This window comes from Salvia miltiorrhiza, chromosome 7, assembly GCF_028751815.1.
Source record: "Salvia miltiorrhiza cultivar Shanhuang (shh) chromosome 7, IMPLAD_Smil_shh, whole genome shotgun sequence".
NCBI classification, from domain to species: domain Eukaryota; kingdom Viridiplantae; phylum Streptophyta; class Magnoliopsida; order Lamiales; family Lamiaceae; genus Salvia; species Salvia miltiorrhiza.
This window is the reverse complement of record NC_080393.1, coordinates 5,155,614-5,172,470: the sequence shown is the minus strand read 5'-3', so window position 1 is coordinate 5,172,470 and position 16,857 is coordinate 5,155,614. Positions and strand designations below refer to the sequence as shown.

General features: G+C 36.7%; 1 protein-coding gene across 2 annotated transcripts in view; it reads left to right on the top strand.

The window, feature by feature from the left end:
- The window catches only part of LOC130991856 (nuclear polyadenylated RNA-binding protein 3-like), a 72,551-nt gene extending 61,513 nt beyond the window's left edge, over nucleotides 1-11,038 (top strand). For both annotated transcript variants that reach the window (XM_057916273.1, XM_057916272.1), the window contains exons 3-5: nucleotides 6,562-6,969; nucleotides 10,029-10,169; nucleotides 10,698-11,038. In XM_057916273.1, the coding sequence (XP_057772256.1) occupies nucleotides 6,562-6,969; nucleotides 10,029-10,169; nucleotides 10,698-10,817 (669 nt within the window). In that variant the 3' untranslated portion in view covers nucleotides 10,818-11,038. The remainder of the gene's footprint in view (nucleotides 1-6,561; nucleotides 6,970-10,028; nucleotides 10,170-10,697) is intronic.
- Nucleotides 11,039-16,857: the final 5,819 nt, after the last annotated feature.

The window sequence follows — 16,857 nt, the reverse complement described above, 5'->3', positions numbered from 1 at the left end:
CTACTCGAAGAACGAGAAAGACCATGAGGAACATCTGAGAATTGTCTTAGAAACGTTGAGGACGGAGCGCCTTTACGCCAAATTCAGCAAGTGCGAGTTTTGGCTCAGCGAAGTCACATTTTTAGGACATATTGTGTCATCAGAAGGGATTAAAGTGGACCCTGAAAAAGTGCAAGCGGTGCGCGAATGGAAATCGCCTACTAACCCTAATGAAATAAGAAGTTTCTTAGGATTGGCAGGTTACTATCGGAGGTTTATGGAAGGATTTTCCAAAATTGCAAGGCCAATGACGCAACTACTCAGGAAGGGAATAAAATTTTCTTGGACAGAGGAGTGCGAGAAGAGCTTCCAAGAACTTAAGAAGAAGTTAACTACAGCACCAGTGTTAGCCGTCCCAACAGCTGATAAGGAATACATGATCTACACAGACGCGTCCAAAAATGGACTTGGTTGCGTGCTGATGCAAGAAGGAAGAGTGATAGCATATGCGTCACGACAGCTTAGGCCACATGAACTGAATTACCCGACTCATGATCTGGAGTTAGCTGCAGTAGTGCATGCGCTGAAGATTTGGAGGCACCACCTATATGGAGTTAGGTGTGAAATATTCACAGATCATAAAAGCCTGAAATACTTTTTCGAGCAAAAGGACCTCAATATGAGACAGAGGAGATGGCTCGAACTAGTGAAAGACTATGACTGCGGTATTAACTACCACCCAGGCAAGGCCAACGTAGTGGCTGATGCATTAAGTCGTAAGACCCAATCTAAATTGGGAGCTCTCATCACTCGAGAGACGGTGCTCATAAGGGAATTTAGCAAAATGAGCATAGAAGTGGTTAAACCACCAGGGACGATAGCAAGCGTTGTGGCAACAGTACCTAACTTGAGGAAGATGATCGTAGAAGCACAAAGAAAAGACGGGAAGATGGAAAAACTACGGGAAGCAGTAAGAAAAGGAGGCGTCAAGAATTATCAAGAAGCATCAGATAATGTTATCCTCTTTGAAGGAAGAATATGCATCCCCCACGATGATGAGCTTAAGGATAAAATCATGAGTGAGGCTCACGATACCCCTTATACTGCCCATCCAGGCAGTACTAAGATGTATCAGGACCTAAAGAAACACTTTTGGTGGGAAGGAATGAAGAGAGACATAGCGTCATTTGTGGAGAAATGCCTAGCATGCCAACAGGTGAAGGCCTTACATCAAAGGCCATATGGAAAACTACAACCGTTGGAAATTCCAGAATGGAAGTGGGAGCACATCGCAATGGATTTTGTGACCAGTTTGCCCAAAACAAAGAGAGGAAACACTGCCATTTGGGTAATAGTGGATCGACTCACAAAATGTGCTCATTTTATACCAATACCGATCACACATGGGTCAGACAAGCTAGCTCAGTTGTATGTTCGAGAGATTGTACGCTTACACGGTGTACCAGTGTCGATCACTTCAGACCGAGACTCAAAATTTACTTCTAGATTTTGGATGAGCTTACAGAAGGAGTTAGGCACGAGGTTAAATTTCAGCACCGCCTTCCACCCGCAGACAGATGGGCAGTCTGAAAGGACAATTCAGACCCTCGAAGATATGTTGAGAACAGTGGTGTTAGATAGAGGTGGAAGTTGGGAAGTAGTGCTGCCGTTGATTGAATTTGCCTATAATAACAGTTACCAGGCGACTATCGATATGGCACCATATGAGGCATTGTATGGAAGAAAATGTAGATCACCACTTTATTGGGATGAAGTGGGTGAGAGAAAAGTTTTAGGACCAGACATGGTAAATGAAATGGTTGAGATAGTCCGCCAGATCAGAGGGCGAATAAAAGAGGCACAAGATAGACAGAAATCTTACGCTGATGCACGTCGAACTGAGTTATGTTTTGAAATAGGAGACAAGGTCTTCCTAAAGGTATCTCCTACCAAGGGGATAACTAGGTTTGGTGTCAAGGGAAAACTTAGGCCCCGATTCGTAGGACCTTATGAGATTTTGGAAAGAATAGGCCCAGTAGCCTATAGGTTGGCATTACCGCCAAGTTTTGGAAACGTTCACAATGTTTTCCACGTATCACAACTCAGAAAATACGTTTTCGATCCAAAGCACATAATCCACCAAGAAGAGATGATCCTTTGCCCAGACTTGAGTTATGAAGAGAGACCAGAGGCCATTCTAGATCGAAAAGTACAACAACTCAGGAATAAGGCAATCATATCAGTGAAAGTCTTATGGAGACACCACGGACAAGAGGAAGCCACGTGGGAGCTTGAAGACAAAATGAAGGATAAATACCCCGAACTATTTTAGAAGAAATATGCAAATTTCGGGACGAAATTTTTGTTAAGAGGGGTAGTATGTAGTGACCCGCTCTTTTATATATTTTAAATCCAGTAATGAGTGTGTATTTTTGTTCATCAGTGAATGAAAACGGATATTATTCTGATATGAATTCAGCTTATGATCCTGAATTTTTATTGTTAAAGCAGTTAATGATATTATTTCAGAGTTATAACTGACTTAGCAAAGTCACGTTATTTATTTAAGCGAGATGGAATTAGATTTTATTTTTACTCAAGTTGTGGATTATTTCCGACTCGTGTATTAATTAAATCTGCGGATTTAATTTATATATTAGAACAACGAACGAATTAAATCTACGGATTTAATTTTGATTCATTATATAACTTATCGATTTTAGCGAAATATCACATGTCGAAATCGAGATTTATGTAAATACAGTATCAAGCAGAATCGAAGCCAGTATTTTATTTTAGTTACGGAATCACCGAGACATAGAAAATACATCATTAATTCTTCTCTATTATTTTTTTCTTTTATTTCCATCAATCTTTGACAACTCATTTTTCACCCCAACCATTCACTCTTTCCCAATCACTTTCCCCCATCACTCATCATTTTTCCTACCACTCATCACTCAAGTGCACTCCATCGCCCCTTTGCCTTCCTAGCCTACAAGTTCAGCCAAAACACTCCCTTAATCACCAGCAAACCAAGGGAAGTAAATAGTCTAAGCTGCTGCCAGAAACTCCAAGGTGAGATTTGGTTTTCATTCATCCACCTTCCTTCATTATTCACCTGCAATTACAAAAGCAACAACGCAAATTTGTTCCAGCCATTCCAGTGCAGATAATACCCAAAGATCCAAGAGTAAGAAAGAACATTGATACACTGCCATAAGCTCTAAGGTAAACCTTGGCATTTATCCCTCATCTTCTTACATTTGCAACCTGCATTTATTGAAAGAAACAAGTATGATTTATATCATTTATTTCAGAATCCTCCCATTTAATCCACCCACAGCAGCCAACCAACACAATCCACCCACAGCAGCCAACCAACACCTATACCTCAAGGTATTTTATGCTATCTCAGTTCACTATCTTCATATACATTTCACCCCACGCATCATGTATTAGAAGTTCAGAAATATAGGTTGAAGTATATTACAGAGGGGCAGCAAATCACATATGCGTACATAATTTATGGCCTTCAACAGAAATAGTATGATTCATACATTGAGATATTACCACTGTACATAGAACCAAAGCCATGAGAACTCCCATCATGTAGCAACATGAATCGAAATACAATAGCAGAGAATCGAACTTAGCTTTGGGAAAATGGGCCGACTGCCCAAGCAACTGCCGAGCCTAACTGCCGGAGAAAGAGGAGGGCGACTGTCCTTGGCGGTGGCAAGCCTCTGGCTTGCTACCTGCCGGACGAACACAGTGAGGAGAGCACGGAGATCTCGCCGATTCTAGAACCCGGCGGCGGCGGCAAAGGTGCTAGCGAGACTTGAAGGCGACAGCTACGGCGTTAACCAACTAGAGGGGAAGAAGCTGACCGACTCCAGAAATCGGAGCAACGCCGGGAACAACGATAGCAACGGCGACGCCGGCCTTCCAGTAGCAGCAGCGGTGTCGGGGCTCGGCGGAAATCAGTGACAGCACGGCGGCGCTGGAAGGCTTAAGCAGCGGGCGGCGGCAGCGCTCCTCCAGCAGGCGCTGACCTCCGGACGAGCAGCAGCAACTCCAGCCGGCGACGACTCCAGGTGAAGCAGCGCCGCTCGCCGGCCTTCACAAGGCGGCGGCGGAACTTCAGCGTGAGGGAGAGAGATCGAAGCCGACCAGATTTTACCGAAGGAGGAGGGGCCGATCGACTGGTCTAAGAAAAAAAAGAGAAGCATCGACTGGTTTGGGGAAGAAGGAGTGCTCGACTGATGCTTGAGAGAGGGGAGAGAGGCGACTGATTTGGGAATGAGAGAGAGAACCGAAAGTGTTGTGGAGATGGGCTTCTATTTTTTTTTAAAATTGGGCTTCTTTCATTTATATTAAAGTTGGGCTTAATTATTTTAATTGGGCTTAATTATTTAATTCTTTGGGCCTTGTTGATTTATTTTTAGTGGGCTTGAGTTGGGCTGGCTTATTTATTAATATTGGGCTTCTGATTTTATTTAAATGGCCGATTTTAATTACTGATTGGGCCTCCGATTTTATTTATATGGGCTTTGATTTAATTGTTGTTTTGATTTGTATGGGCTTCATTTAATTGAGTTGGACTTTATTTATTTTAATAATTGGGCCATTACATTGGGTCGGAGTTTATTTAATTATGTTGGACTCCTTATTTGGGCTTCGTTTCAGTGGGCCGATTTTATTTTAAATTACAGTGGGCTTGAGTTCGGCCGAAAATTTGGGCCTTTATTTTTTTTGGGCTTCATAATTATTTATTTTTGGGCCTTGTTGTATTTATTATAATTGGGCCTAATTCAATTATTTTGCTTGGGCTTTAGTTTAATTCATTGGGCCTAATTTAATTAATTCATTGGGCTTTGTTATTTTATTCCGATTGGGCCTCCTAATTATTTTCTTTAGGCTTTGGTTATTTATTCAACTGGGCCCTAAATTTTTTTTTTTTACTTGAGTCCATGAATTACTCCAACTAAACTTTTCAATTTAATTATTGGAATGCCACGATTTATTTAAATCAAGCCATATTTGTTTAATTAATTATTAGGCTGCCTTATGTTGAGCCTTTTAATTATTTAATCTTATAACATTACTTGTTCCTATTTATTAAGCCCGATTAATTATGAGGTTATAAAGCGAATAAGTTGAATTATTATTTATTTTCTATTGACTACGAGGAATGGGGTTTATTTAATTGGCGGATTAGAACACCTGAAGCGAACGGATTATTTTAGTTAATTACTCAACCACGCAAGATGAAACCTAGTTGGTATTTATTTGATCCGATAGTGAGGATTAATAGTAGTAATTCTCTAATATCATCTCGGAGTAATAAATCATGCATAAAGATCATGCATAATTAATTCTGTATTCTCATTATTTGAGGATTTTACTCGAGCAATATCTTATTTATATTCTCGTAATAAAGGTCAAGCACGAGATTAATAATCAGTCAAGGAGCTACTGTACCACAAAAAGTTTCTAACAGGTGGGCATTACTTTCATATATATCAAATGAGTTTAAATGTTACGTTCAAGCAAGTTATTTCATGATTAAATTAATTGAAGTTATTTCAAATATTGTCTTGCCATAAAATGTTTAAATTTCAGTATGATATCTATCTGATGTGGCTTTGCCAGTTATTATGCAATCGAATTCGGGTCCTGAGCAGTTGATAGCTATCCTGCCAGGGCTAGTGTACACCAGTGACCGTGAGTCATCTAGCGGGTTGGCCGGTCAAGTGTCCGTGAGAGGTGGCCACCTCTCCGGCACACAGTTCCAGATATGATAGATTACAGAACTTAGACTGCAGTCGAACTTTAAGAATCACAAATGAATTTAGAAAGCTTGGGCCTTTTAGCGAAAAACTCCCTTGCTGTACTGTTTAATTATGGCATGACAATTTACAGTTTTGAAGCATGTATTTTATACTTAGGCATACGTGCCCACTGAGTACTTTTGTACTCAAGCCCTGCATATATTTCTAAATGTGCAGGTTGAGCAGCTGCAGATGGTGATGAAGTGACGAGCAGGATTCTTTTGTCTTATTATGTATTAATGAACTCTAGGGTTACATGTCTTCATACATGTAATCAGAATCATATTCCGCTGCGTACTCAGAAGTTTTATGTTTATTTGGCTAAGTCAGAGATATCTGAACTTACTAGTTATTTGAGTTTATACAACTAAACTTCTGTTATATTATAAATATCCCTTTTGTTAAATGATGAAATGCGATCCTTCCTTGTTTGATTATCCCCTTTCTACCCCGCTTCTAATCTCCCTCCATTAGTCACGATTTCCCCGGCTTAATTATCCTTAATTAGGTCTGGTCGTGACATTAACCGTGTATGTCAAAAATACCCTTCCGCCACAATACAACATGAATATTATGCAAAATTTAATGAATTATGAAATCTACCAAAAATTTGATCACAACTGTTGATTAGGATATAATCTACGTTCAAAATTAAGTCTTATTTTATAGACTAGGGGCAGTTTATTAAATAGCGCTACCCTATATATATATATATATTTATTATGGTTTTTTTGTGTGCTTTGACCAGGACGCTGAAGATGTCGACGATCAGAAGCTGACGAGCACAATGACTCAAGTTATGACGTTCGAAGAAGAATTGGAAGAGGAGGAGGAGAAGGGAGTCGAAGAAGATAATAATTATGATGAGGATGAAGATGAAGCCAAAGAAGATAAGGAAGAGGAGGATGGAGCCGAAGATGACGAAGAAAATGGTGTTGGAGAAGATAATAATTATGAGGAGGGGGAGGAGGAGAAAGATGAAGCCAGAGAAAATGAGGAGGAGGATAGAGCCGAAACTGACGAAAAGGATGAGGAGGACGATGAAAATGATGAAGAAGAGGAAGATGAAGAGGAAGAGGAAGATGAAGATGATGAAGAAGAGGAAGATGAAGATGAAGTGGACAAATGGGACAATGCTAACCTCATGGACAGGAAGGTAAACATCTATATACTAAAGAAGGGAGCTGTGCACGTGAGATCATTTTAATGGTGAAGATATGTCATTGTCATACACTATATTTTATATATATTAGGATTTAAATTAAAAACCAATAATTAAAATCATAAATGAGTCACCAAATATTTATAAGTTTGAACTCGGATATATAGAGTAAAAATTTAAAATGCCCACTTCCTTATCTTTTTTTGTAAAAATGCTCTCTCTTATTATACAAAGCATTCTATGCCCTATTCTTTAAATGCCCTTTGATTTGATGGGTTTGCATGGTTTTTTGTGAAAGTCTTACACATTTGACCGATTTGACAGTCATCGGTCATAAAAGTCAACGATTTGACAGCTATCTGTCAAGAGTACATATGACCGGTGAGCGGCTAGATCATGTGTCCGGCATGATTTTACTGGCCGGACACTTGATTTTATCGGTCGGACACATGATCCGCCACCCATATCATGTGTCCGACCGATAAAATCAAGTGTCCGGCCGGTGAAAATATGTGTCCGACCGGGCAAATACATAATTTCACTGGCCGGACACATGATTTTATCGGTCGGATCATGTGTCTGACCGATAAAATCATGTGTCCGACCGGCCGGACACATGATCTAGCCACCCACCGATCATATGTACTCTTGACCGATAGTTGTTAAATCGTTGACTTTTATGACCGATTGTTGTCAAATCGGTTAAATGTGTAAGACTTTCACAAAAAACCAAGCAAACCCATCAACATCAAAGGGTAAAATAGACACTTCAAATAATTAGGGCATAGAATGCTTTGTATGATAACTTAAGGCATTTTTACAAAAAAACTTAAGGAAGTGGGCATTTTTGCCTATTAACACACACACACACACACATATATATATATATATATATATATATATATAGGGGAAGACTAAAATAAGAACGCTTATTAAAATATAAATTAAGAACCATTTTCAGCCCTTAGATCATCAAGATCTACGGTTGATTCATCACCTTGTTGGATATATTCATGGCCATGAGTTCGAATCCCAAAGGTAGCAAAAAATTATTTTTTTGATATTCATACCTTCAGGGACGGAGCCAGGAATTTTATTGGGGGGGGGGGGCTGAACTTTGATGGGGGTTCGGGGGCGGTAGCCCCCGAAAATTTTTTTTGGGGACATTCAGTACATTTTAGACATTTTTATAATAATAATAATAATAATAAACAACATTTTCATAGATAATATAGTTCTAGTACATTTTCGCCCCCGAAAAAAAAAATTGGGGACATTCAGTACATTTTAGACATTTTTATAATAATAATAATAATAATAATAATAATAAACAACATTTTCATAGATAATATAGTTCTAGTACATTTGAAATAACATAGCTAAAAAAGTTCAATACATTACAAATAACCTAAGAATAAATACTTGGTGAAGTAGTTGTTTCTGTTTGAGAAATTAATAAAATAATCAAAGATAGGAAATTAAATTAATCAAAATTAATAAACCCACTGAACCAAAAGATATAAATTAAAACCCACTAAAATAATCAAACAAATTATGATCACAACCCACTAAAATAAAACTCATCCCATGCGAAATTAAAACCCATCCCATTCCCACTAAAATAATCAAACAAATTGCCAACCAAAATTGCCACTTTCAGCCCACCACCGTCAGATTAATCCCTTCCCCTCTTCTAATTTTCGTTTCTTTATATATATATATATATATAATTAAAAAAAAAAAATCAAAATTTGGGGGGGGCTCTAGCCCCCCCCTGGCTCCGTCCCTGCATACCTTTATACAGTTTATTCATGCGAGTTATACATAAAATTCATGCATTTTTGCTGGTTCGTAATTCTTAAAATAAGGGTGGTTTATTGAATAACCGCACCCTATATATATATATATATATATATATATTCAAGACATCTCACCCAAGTTTTTATTTATATATTCAATTTGTCTTAAATCCATATCCAAATCTATTGATTATTAAAACAACGTCAGTTTGCAGAGAGAAAAATAGGCAAGATAACATTATTTTCGGCGATCACTTAAACATTAAGTTTAACCGAAAAATGAGTGAAATAGTAAAATAAAAAATAATAATTGAATAATTTTAATATAAATTTTGAAATTGGTGTGCAAAATTTAAAAAGTTCAATCATTTATACGTGATACCTTTCTATTATAATGTGCCAAGTTAAGAAAAGGATGCATGGTTTGCTCAAGTGATTACAATGTGCCTAAGAAGAGGATGGTCTGTTGTGATAGTTCATTAGTTTTGTATAGATAGATAATATAAATTGATATATAGTTTCATAGATGGCATTTATTGTGAAAATATTAAAACATTGCATTAAACGTATAAATTGATTATATTCATAATGAGGACTCGAAAAAAAAAATATATACTCACTCTAGGCTTCGAATCTAAGTGTGTTGCATTCATTTATCAAGATGCATCCATCATATATAATTCTTCAAGATCGATCGGTAGATTGAGTTTCTAAAAAAAAAAAAATCCAAATATTGAGAATGATTTTGTATTCTCATTTTAAACAAGGGTTTTCATTTAGACCTACTCCTAATTTAATACTCACTTCGTTCCATTATGTATGACCACTTATTTTTTTTAGCACGGTTATTAATTAAGAAAAAAGAGTGATTAAAGGATAAAAGTGCTAAAAAGTAGTGGAGCCCACAACTTTTTATTAGATGAATGAGTTTCTTTTTTAAAAATTGATCATTTGTAATGAGACAATCCAAAATATAAAAAATGACCATGTTAAATACGAGCTCCCTCCGTCCCATTGATTATGATTCATTGTTTTTTGGCACAGTTATTAAGAAGAAGAGTGATATAAAGTGGCGAAGCCCACAACTTTTTATGAAAAAATATGATTTCCTTTATGAAATAGGTCATTATCGATGAGACAGACTAAAAAAAAAGTATGTCATTATAAATCGGATGGAGGGAGTAATATAGACTATAGAGGGAGTATATAACACATATAATGATAAATTTTGATCCTTGGTATTAATTATTGCAGGCCGTCAAGAAAAAGGGTCAACTACGATCAGAAAAGTCAAATCGATCTCAAAAGGTGTACTCTCAAACACAACTCAAAACAGTCGAATCGATCTCAAATGTTGCAGGACAGCAATCAAAGCATCAGCGTCAACGTAAAAGGGTAAACTTCGTCGTAACCTCCTCTAATTAGATTATACTCCTATAGCATTATGAAAAATGATGAATTCATAATAATTGTATTCACACTCCATGGGGCTCGAACTAATCACCACACTGTTAAGAGGGTATTTTTGATTAGTTATAATAAATTAAAAACTGATAAATTCTGGATTTAAACACAAACACATATATCGCCGAAATTATTCACAACTTAAGAGTTGAAAATGATTCAATACCAAAAAAAAAAAAGAGTTGAAAATGATTCTTATTTTATAAGCTAAAGATGATTTTAATTATTTCAACCAAACTCGATTCTTATATATGGTCTAATTTGTTACTATTATTTTTCAATAAACTGTGATTATAATTGTGATTATATGTGCACATGTAAATGTATAGTATTGATTATCAACAGTATTGACATGTATTTGTCTTCTGCATTTTCTAATAAGGAGGATCAATAATATTTTATTATAGGCATACATTTGTCTTCTCTTCTGCTAATTTTTTTGTGTATGAATAAATTCAGGATAAAATTGTGAAAATTGCGCAAACTCTTGACTCAATAAATACGGCAGTCTCTCTTGGAAGCGCTGTAGTAAGCGTCGGAGCCATAGCAGTTGCTACTTCAGCCTGTTGCATCATGTAGTTTTTGGCTTTAGTACTAATTAAAATTTTCTGTTTAAGAGATTGCATGCATGCCCGTTTAATTTGATTTTATGAACGCATCACTTTATTCATGAATTTGTATGTAATATTTCTAGATATTCGTGTGCTTAAGTTTCACATATGTATTTTGTATTAATTTGTTCAAAGTAATTGGAATAATGAGTTTAGATCTCATGTGATACATTTGTAATTTCAAAGTGATTTATTTGAACTTATTATTACGCATTTCATCGAACACGTAGAATGCAAATGTGTATTTCTTCATAGCATTCAAAAAAATATTGTGAAACACACCATGGCTGAAATATATTCTCTTCTATAAATCAAATCGATTGCAGAAAGAACAATCCTTTGCTCGTCGATGAGATTGAAAGCGAAGAAAGGAAACAGTTGAGAATTTTTGTCTAAAATACATAAAAGAAACCCCAAAAGCATTTTATATATGATTTTGTATTTATTTATTGCTAAGTAGAGTTTCATTTTGTCTTTTCTTTTGGCACGGTCTATTTTAAATAGAGTTTATAGTTTTTTTCTCTCATTAATATATACTCCAATTAAGGAGAAATAAGATTACGTCAGAAGCGTCTTCGGTGGTTATAACTGGTTTGCTTGCATGATTTAAAGTTATATTTGCATCAATGATTAGAATAATTAAGTTAGGGTGGACTTAATTGATTGCTGGAATTTTTTATTAATTGTTGAATTTTCTATTTATTCTTTAGGATTATAACCATTGCAATTCTTTTGAATTTTATTTATTTATATAGTATTTTCATATTTTTTCTATAAATTTCGTTTGTCGAGTTACTTTGCAGGTTGAATTTTAGGAGAATTCTCGCCGATCCATTGGGAGACGATCTTGCTTACCGCTGTCTGCGCAATGCGGCCATACCGGCTGACCGCCGGATATTTTTAGTGTAAAACGACGCAATATATACCAAAGTTTGTGTGCTAGTTAAAAAATTTAACCAAAATTCCTAAACTTACCAAGTTTTCAAGCTTTTAATCCTTCTTCTCTCTTTCTTCTAATATCCGATCATATATTTGATAAAATCAAATCTTCTTCTCCTCCACATTTTAATAATCGAACCATAATTTTAACAAAGTCAAAATTAAATTCTTTTTTCCTTTCTTGTTTTGTTACATCCATAACTATATTAATTGTTTTAATAAGAATATTTAATGAAGAAAATAACTCTAATCACGGGGACAACATTTTTTTTTTTCCGACTCTTGTTATGTTCGTCAATTCACATTGATGGGGACTGAAATATGCACCAGCGTTGTGCTAAACATAACGGGAATATTTCTAGTTATTATTGTTATCGTGGTTATTTCTGATATTTGGTACAGGATTGCCCTGACTCTCAGCTTGGCTCAGCTCGGCTCCGCTTTCCAGCTCTGATGGCTCAATTTCAAGATGTAGATTAGAATAACGGGGCTTGGGCTTGTTTCATTGGGCTAATGGGCTTTAGGGGTCTAATGGGCCCAAATGCCTTAAGTTTATGTTCATGCTTATAAATAGGGCCTTGAGGCATAGATTAGGGGGGATAGTCATTATTCATTCACCTCTTGTAAAATGTAACTCTCTCGATTCGATTATAGTGGAAAACCCCCGTGGACGTAGGTCTTCTGGACCGAACCACGTAAATCCGGTATCGTTTACTGCTTTCTAGTTTAGGTATTGGTTTCTCGTTTCACCACACATATATACACTTGACCAATAAACATCTCAAGTCTTGTTTTTAAACTTTTATATTTACACTTGACAAAGTTGCAGATGAGAGCATACCATACACTGCAATAATTAATGGATAGCCGCCTTGAATTAAAATAACTAAGTCAACTTATCTATGCATTTTTTTTTCAAGCAAGTAGCCAAATTTAATTTGTAAGTCAAGTACAGGAATTATATAGTGATCGAGAGTTTTGAGAGAGAGAGATTTTTTGTTTCTTATATATGTTGTATTGTTGTGTTCATCAATTGATCACCTACACTTCAGTTGACCAATAAAATTCAAGCGCGTAACTACGTGATATTTATTTTGCATAATTGATCAAATGGATGATTCTGTATTTTTATCCATAACTAGTACATTCGCCCGTGCGATGCACGACGAACATAGTTTTGCATCAAAATTAAACGATGTAGCGTGTGTATCGGTTAAGCGATTAGGGGTTAATGTCTAAAACCGAAGGTCTTGGGTTCGAGCCCTTGTGACGCGGCCTTTAAATTTCTTTATTTAATCATGTTAATTTATCAAAAATAAATAAATTAAATGATGTATCAAATAAATAAAAAATAAATATTAAATATAGTTAGAATATAAGTAAATGTAAATTATTTTTTCTTAAAAAATAAAATAATTTACATCAATTACTCAGTAAAGATCCGTAATTTTATTTTATAATTTTGGAAAGTATCATTTTTAATTTTCCATCTATTTGATGGAAAACTTTATTTTCTTCCTTAAAATTATAGAATAAACCTAGATTGCATAGGTGCGGGGGGCGGGTGCGGGAGCGATACGATTCCAGTGCGGGGATACGGATTTTTCAAAAATGGTAGGGTGCGATTCGTGAGGGATACATCCGTGTTATATATATATATATATATATATATATATATATATATATATATTGTTATTATATATGACCATTTAAAGAATTAAAATTTGTTAAAGGCCCAAAGCAATTAATTAATTAGAAGCCCAAGCCCAAGCCCAAGCCCAATTTTCCTTTTTACCCTAATTTAAAAGTTAAAACTCACTCACACCACAACACACACACACAACTCACGCCCCCCCTTATCTCTCCTCACCATCCTCTCTGTCCTTTCCTCACTGCGCCCTAGTCGCGGCGTCCTCCCTTTTCCGGCGACAATCGCCGCCAGCCACCTCTCTCTCCTGCCCGGCGTCACTCTCACCTCTCTGTGGTCCTTTCCTGAAGCCACCGCCGCTGCCCCTGCTTCGACAGAGGCGCGCCCAGCCGCCTCCCCTCCTTTCCAGATATCTAGCACCGCCCATCCGTCTCCTCCCTTTGTCCGACCGGAACAGCACAACAGCGGCCGAAGCCACCGCACCACCGTCGCTCGCCGGAAACATCCCCTCCTTCCTCTATATCTCCCTCGCCACAGCCGGATTCGTGAGATTGGCGCACCCGACACGCGAATCCGATTTTTTTTTTTTTTTTTTTTTGGGGGGATTCGCCAGGTGGCCTATCCCGTGCGAATCCCACGCGAATCGCGCCCGCACCCGCCCCCCGCGCGAATCGGATACTGCACGGGGTTGATTTCCGGCGAATCCGTGAATTATAGGAATAAACACATCATTCAAATTAAAAGAAACGAAGAAACAATAAAAAAAGAGTTTTCACATCACAATATATAGTTTTAAAAGATAAGCTAATCTTGCATAAAATTAATTTTTTCTAAGTTAGCTCATTACCTATGTCATCTTATTAGAAAAGCTTCAATTGATAAGTAGGAAAATAAATTATATTATTTGAATTTATTAGAATACTAATAAATGAGTTGAATAAATATTTGATACCAAATCAAAGATCTTGCATTCATCTTTAATTTAAGATATATAAATAAAATTTGATTTTTAAAAAAAATCATCAAAATATGAAAAAGAGAATATGAGAGAAAGAGAGAGAGAGAGAGAGAGAGAGAGAGAGAGAGAGAGAGAGAAAATAGAAGATTGAAGAATACGTATGATGAAAGAGAGGAGAGATAAAATATACTTATGTGATTTGTTGAGTTTTATAAACACCCTTTGATTAATTCTTTAATTACAATTTTACCACAAACTGTGTTTTCATATACTCCCTCCATCCCATTGATCTTGTCCCATATTCCTTTTTTGTTTGTCCCATTGATCTTGTCCCATTTTTATAAATAACACTTATACTTTATCAATTTATCATTTTCTCTCTCCTACTTTATTACCTTGTGTCTCTTTCTCTGTCCTACTTTATCTACACACTTAACACTACTAATACTCTCCTTAATAATCGTGCCGAAACCAAATGGGACAAGCCCAATAGGACGGAGGGAGTAATAAATAGATAAAATTACTTTAATTTTATCATTTTGATGGAACAAAAATTAAACAAAATTTGCTTAAATAATAAAAATAATCAAAAAAGTTGAGAAATCCAAAATTTCAATCCAATAAAAATATGGAATAAACCTTACAATTTTTATCTATCAAAACAAATTATCAAAGTAAACGCTCCCTTGACTAATTAACTCAAATTGTCTTCGCATTTATTTTTTCAAGCAATTGCAAGGGGACAAAATTTGTAGGTCGAGAGAAACAGAGAGAATCTAGAGAGAGAGAGATGGAAGGGATGAGAGAGATCGCGAGATCCTACTACGAGTATGGATGTCAATCTAGCCCGAAACCCGTGGGCTGGCCCGATTAACCCGCCACCCGAGAGGGTTAGGGTTGAATATTTTCAACCCGATAAAAGTTACAACCCGATTAATCCGTAACCGAATAGTCCGACACCCGATAGGGTCGACTCGACTAACCCGATGGGCTAGCCCGAAACCTGAGTACTTAACTTAGAATATTTAGATATAAAAATAAAAAATGATAAAATATTATAAAGTCTCATCATTTCACTTTTCTTTATTTCTGAGATACTTTGGTTCTATGAGTTCAAACTATTGTTAGATATTTTATTGTTTTTTCTTTAACAAAATTGAACATTTTATTGTTACCAACTTATTTTATATGTTATGTGATCTTGATGTTTTTTACAATATCTCATATTTTTGCATTTAATGCTTGCTATATAATTTATATCTTTGATTTCTATGTACTCCCTCCGTCCACGAAAAACATGCCACAATTTCCTTTTTCGTCCGTCCACGAAAAATATGCCACATCCATTTTTAGTAGTAGGGTCCACACTATTCCACTCATATTTAAAGTGGGACCCTTACTCCACTACCAACTTCACTCACATTTTATTAAAACCCGTGCCGAAAGCAAAGTGGCATGTTTTTCGTGGACGGAGGGAGTATATTTTATACATTATACATTAGATTATTAAAAATAACAAAATAAAAATGATTATTTTATTATTACGCCTTTAAGCCGATTAGCCCGATGGGCTAGCCCGAAACCCGAACATTTAGGGTTAGGGTTGGAGATTTATAACCCGAAAAAATCCTCAGCCCGATTAGCCCGCATCCGATTAACCCGGAACCCGATAGGGCTGGCCCGAAACTCGGTGGGTTGACCCGATTGACATCCCTAACTACGAGAGAGCGAGCGATCGAGGCCGCGAAGATTTCGATCGAAGAATCCTTCGTGAAACTCGACGTGGACAGCGACGGGAAGATATGCCTGGCGGAGTTCAAGAAATCGGTGAGCTCGTGGCTGCGCACGGATACCGTGTTCGAGAAACTCAACGAGGACGGCGACGTCTGCCTCGATTTCGGCGAGTTTCTCTGCCTTCACTACATGGAGAGGAAGGTGGAATTACTCAAATGCAGCGGCTGCTATGAGCTGCTGGTGGGCCCCTACTTCTCTTGCTTGCAATGCATAGGGAAAATTCCATAATTGAAGAGGAAACCCAAAAATTGAAGGGGGAAATAAAAAATAAACTCATAATGCTTCTAACCTCTCGAGGCTGACAACAATAGAACATTCAATCAGGATTTTTCGAAGTTCTTGAGGTCTCTACCTTCTCAAGTTTGCTGCACTGGCATGTAATCCCGTCGTTGTTGGATCGAAATGAAAATGACTCCCGTCGTTGTTGGATCGAAATGAAAATGACTCGAAAGAAGAAGACATGTCGAATACCCTATGATTCCAGAATCTCGTCACCTTTGAATTCCTGAAATTCGAATTCTTGAATAGCTAGAGCTTCAGAAATGGACAGTGATTGAACAAATTAGGGTTCGATCCTTTGAATTAATAAGAAAAGACACAAAACGACATGGTTTCATTTAATTCAAAATGACGACGTTTAGTCATTTATCCGGCGAATTAAAAGGAGTG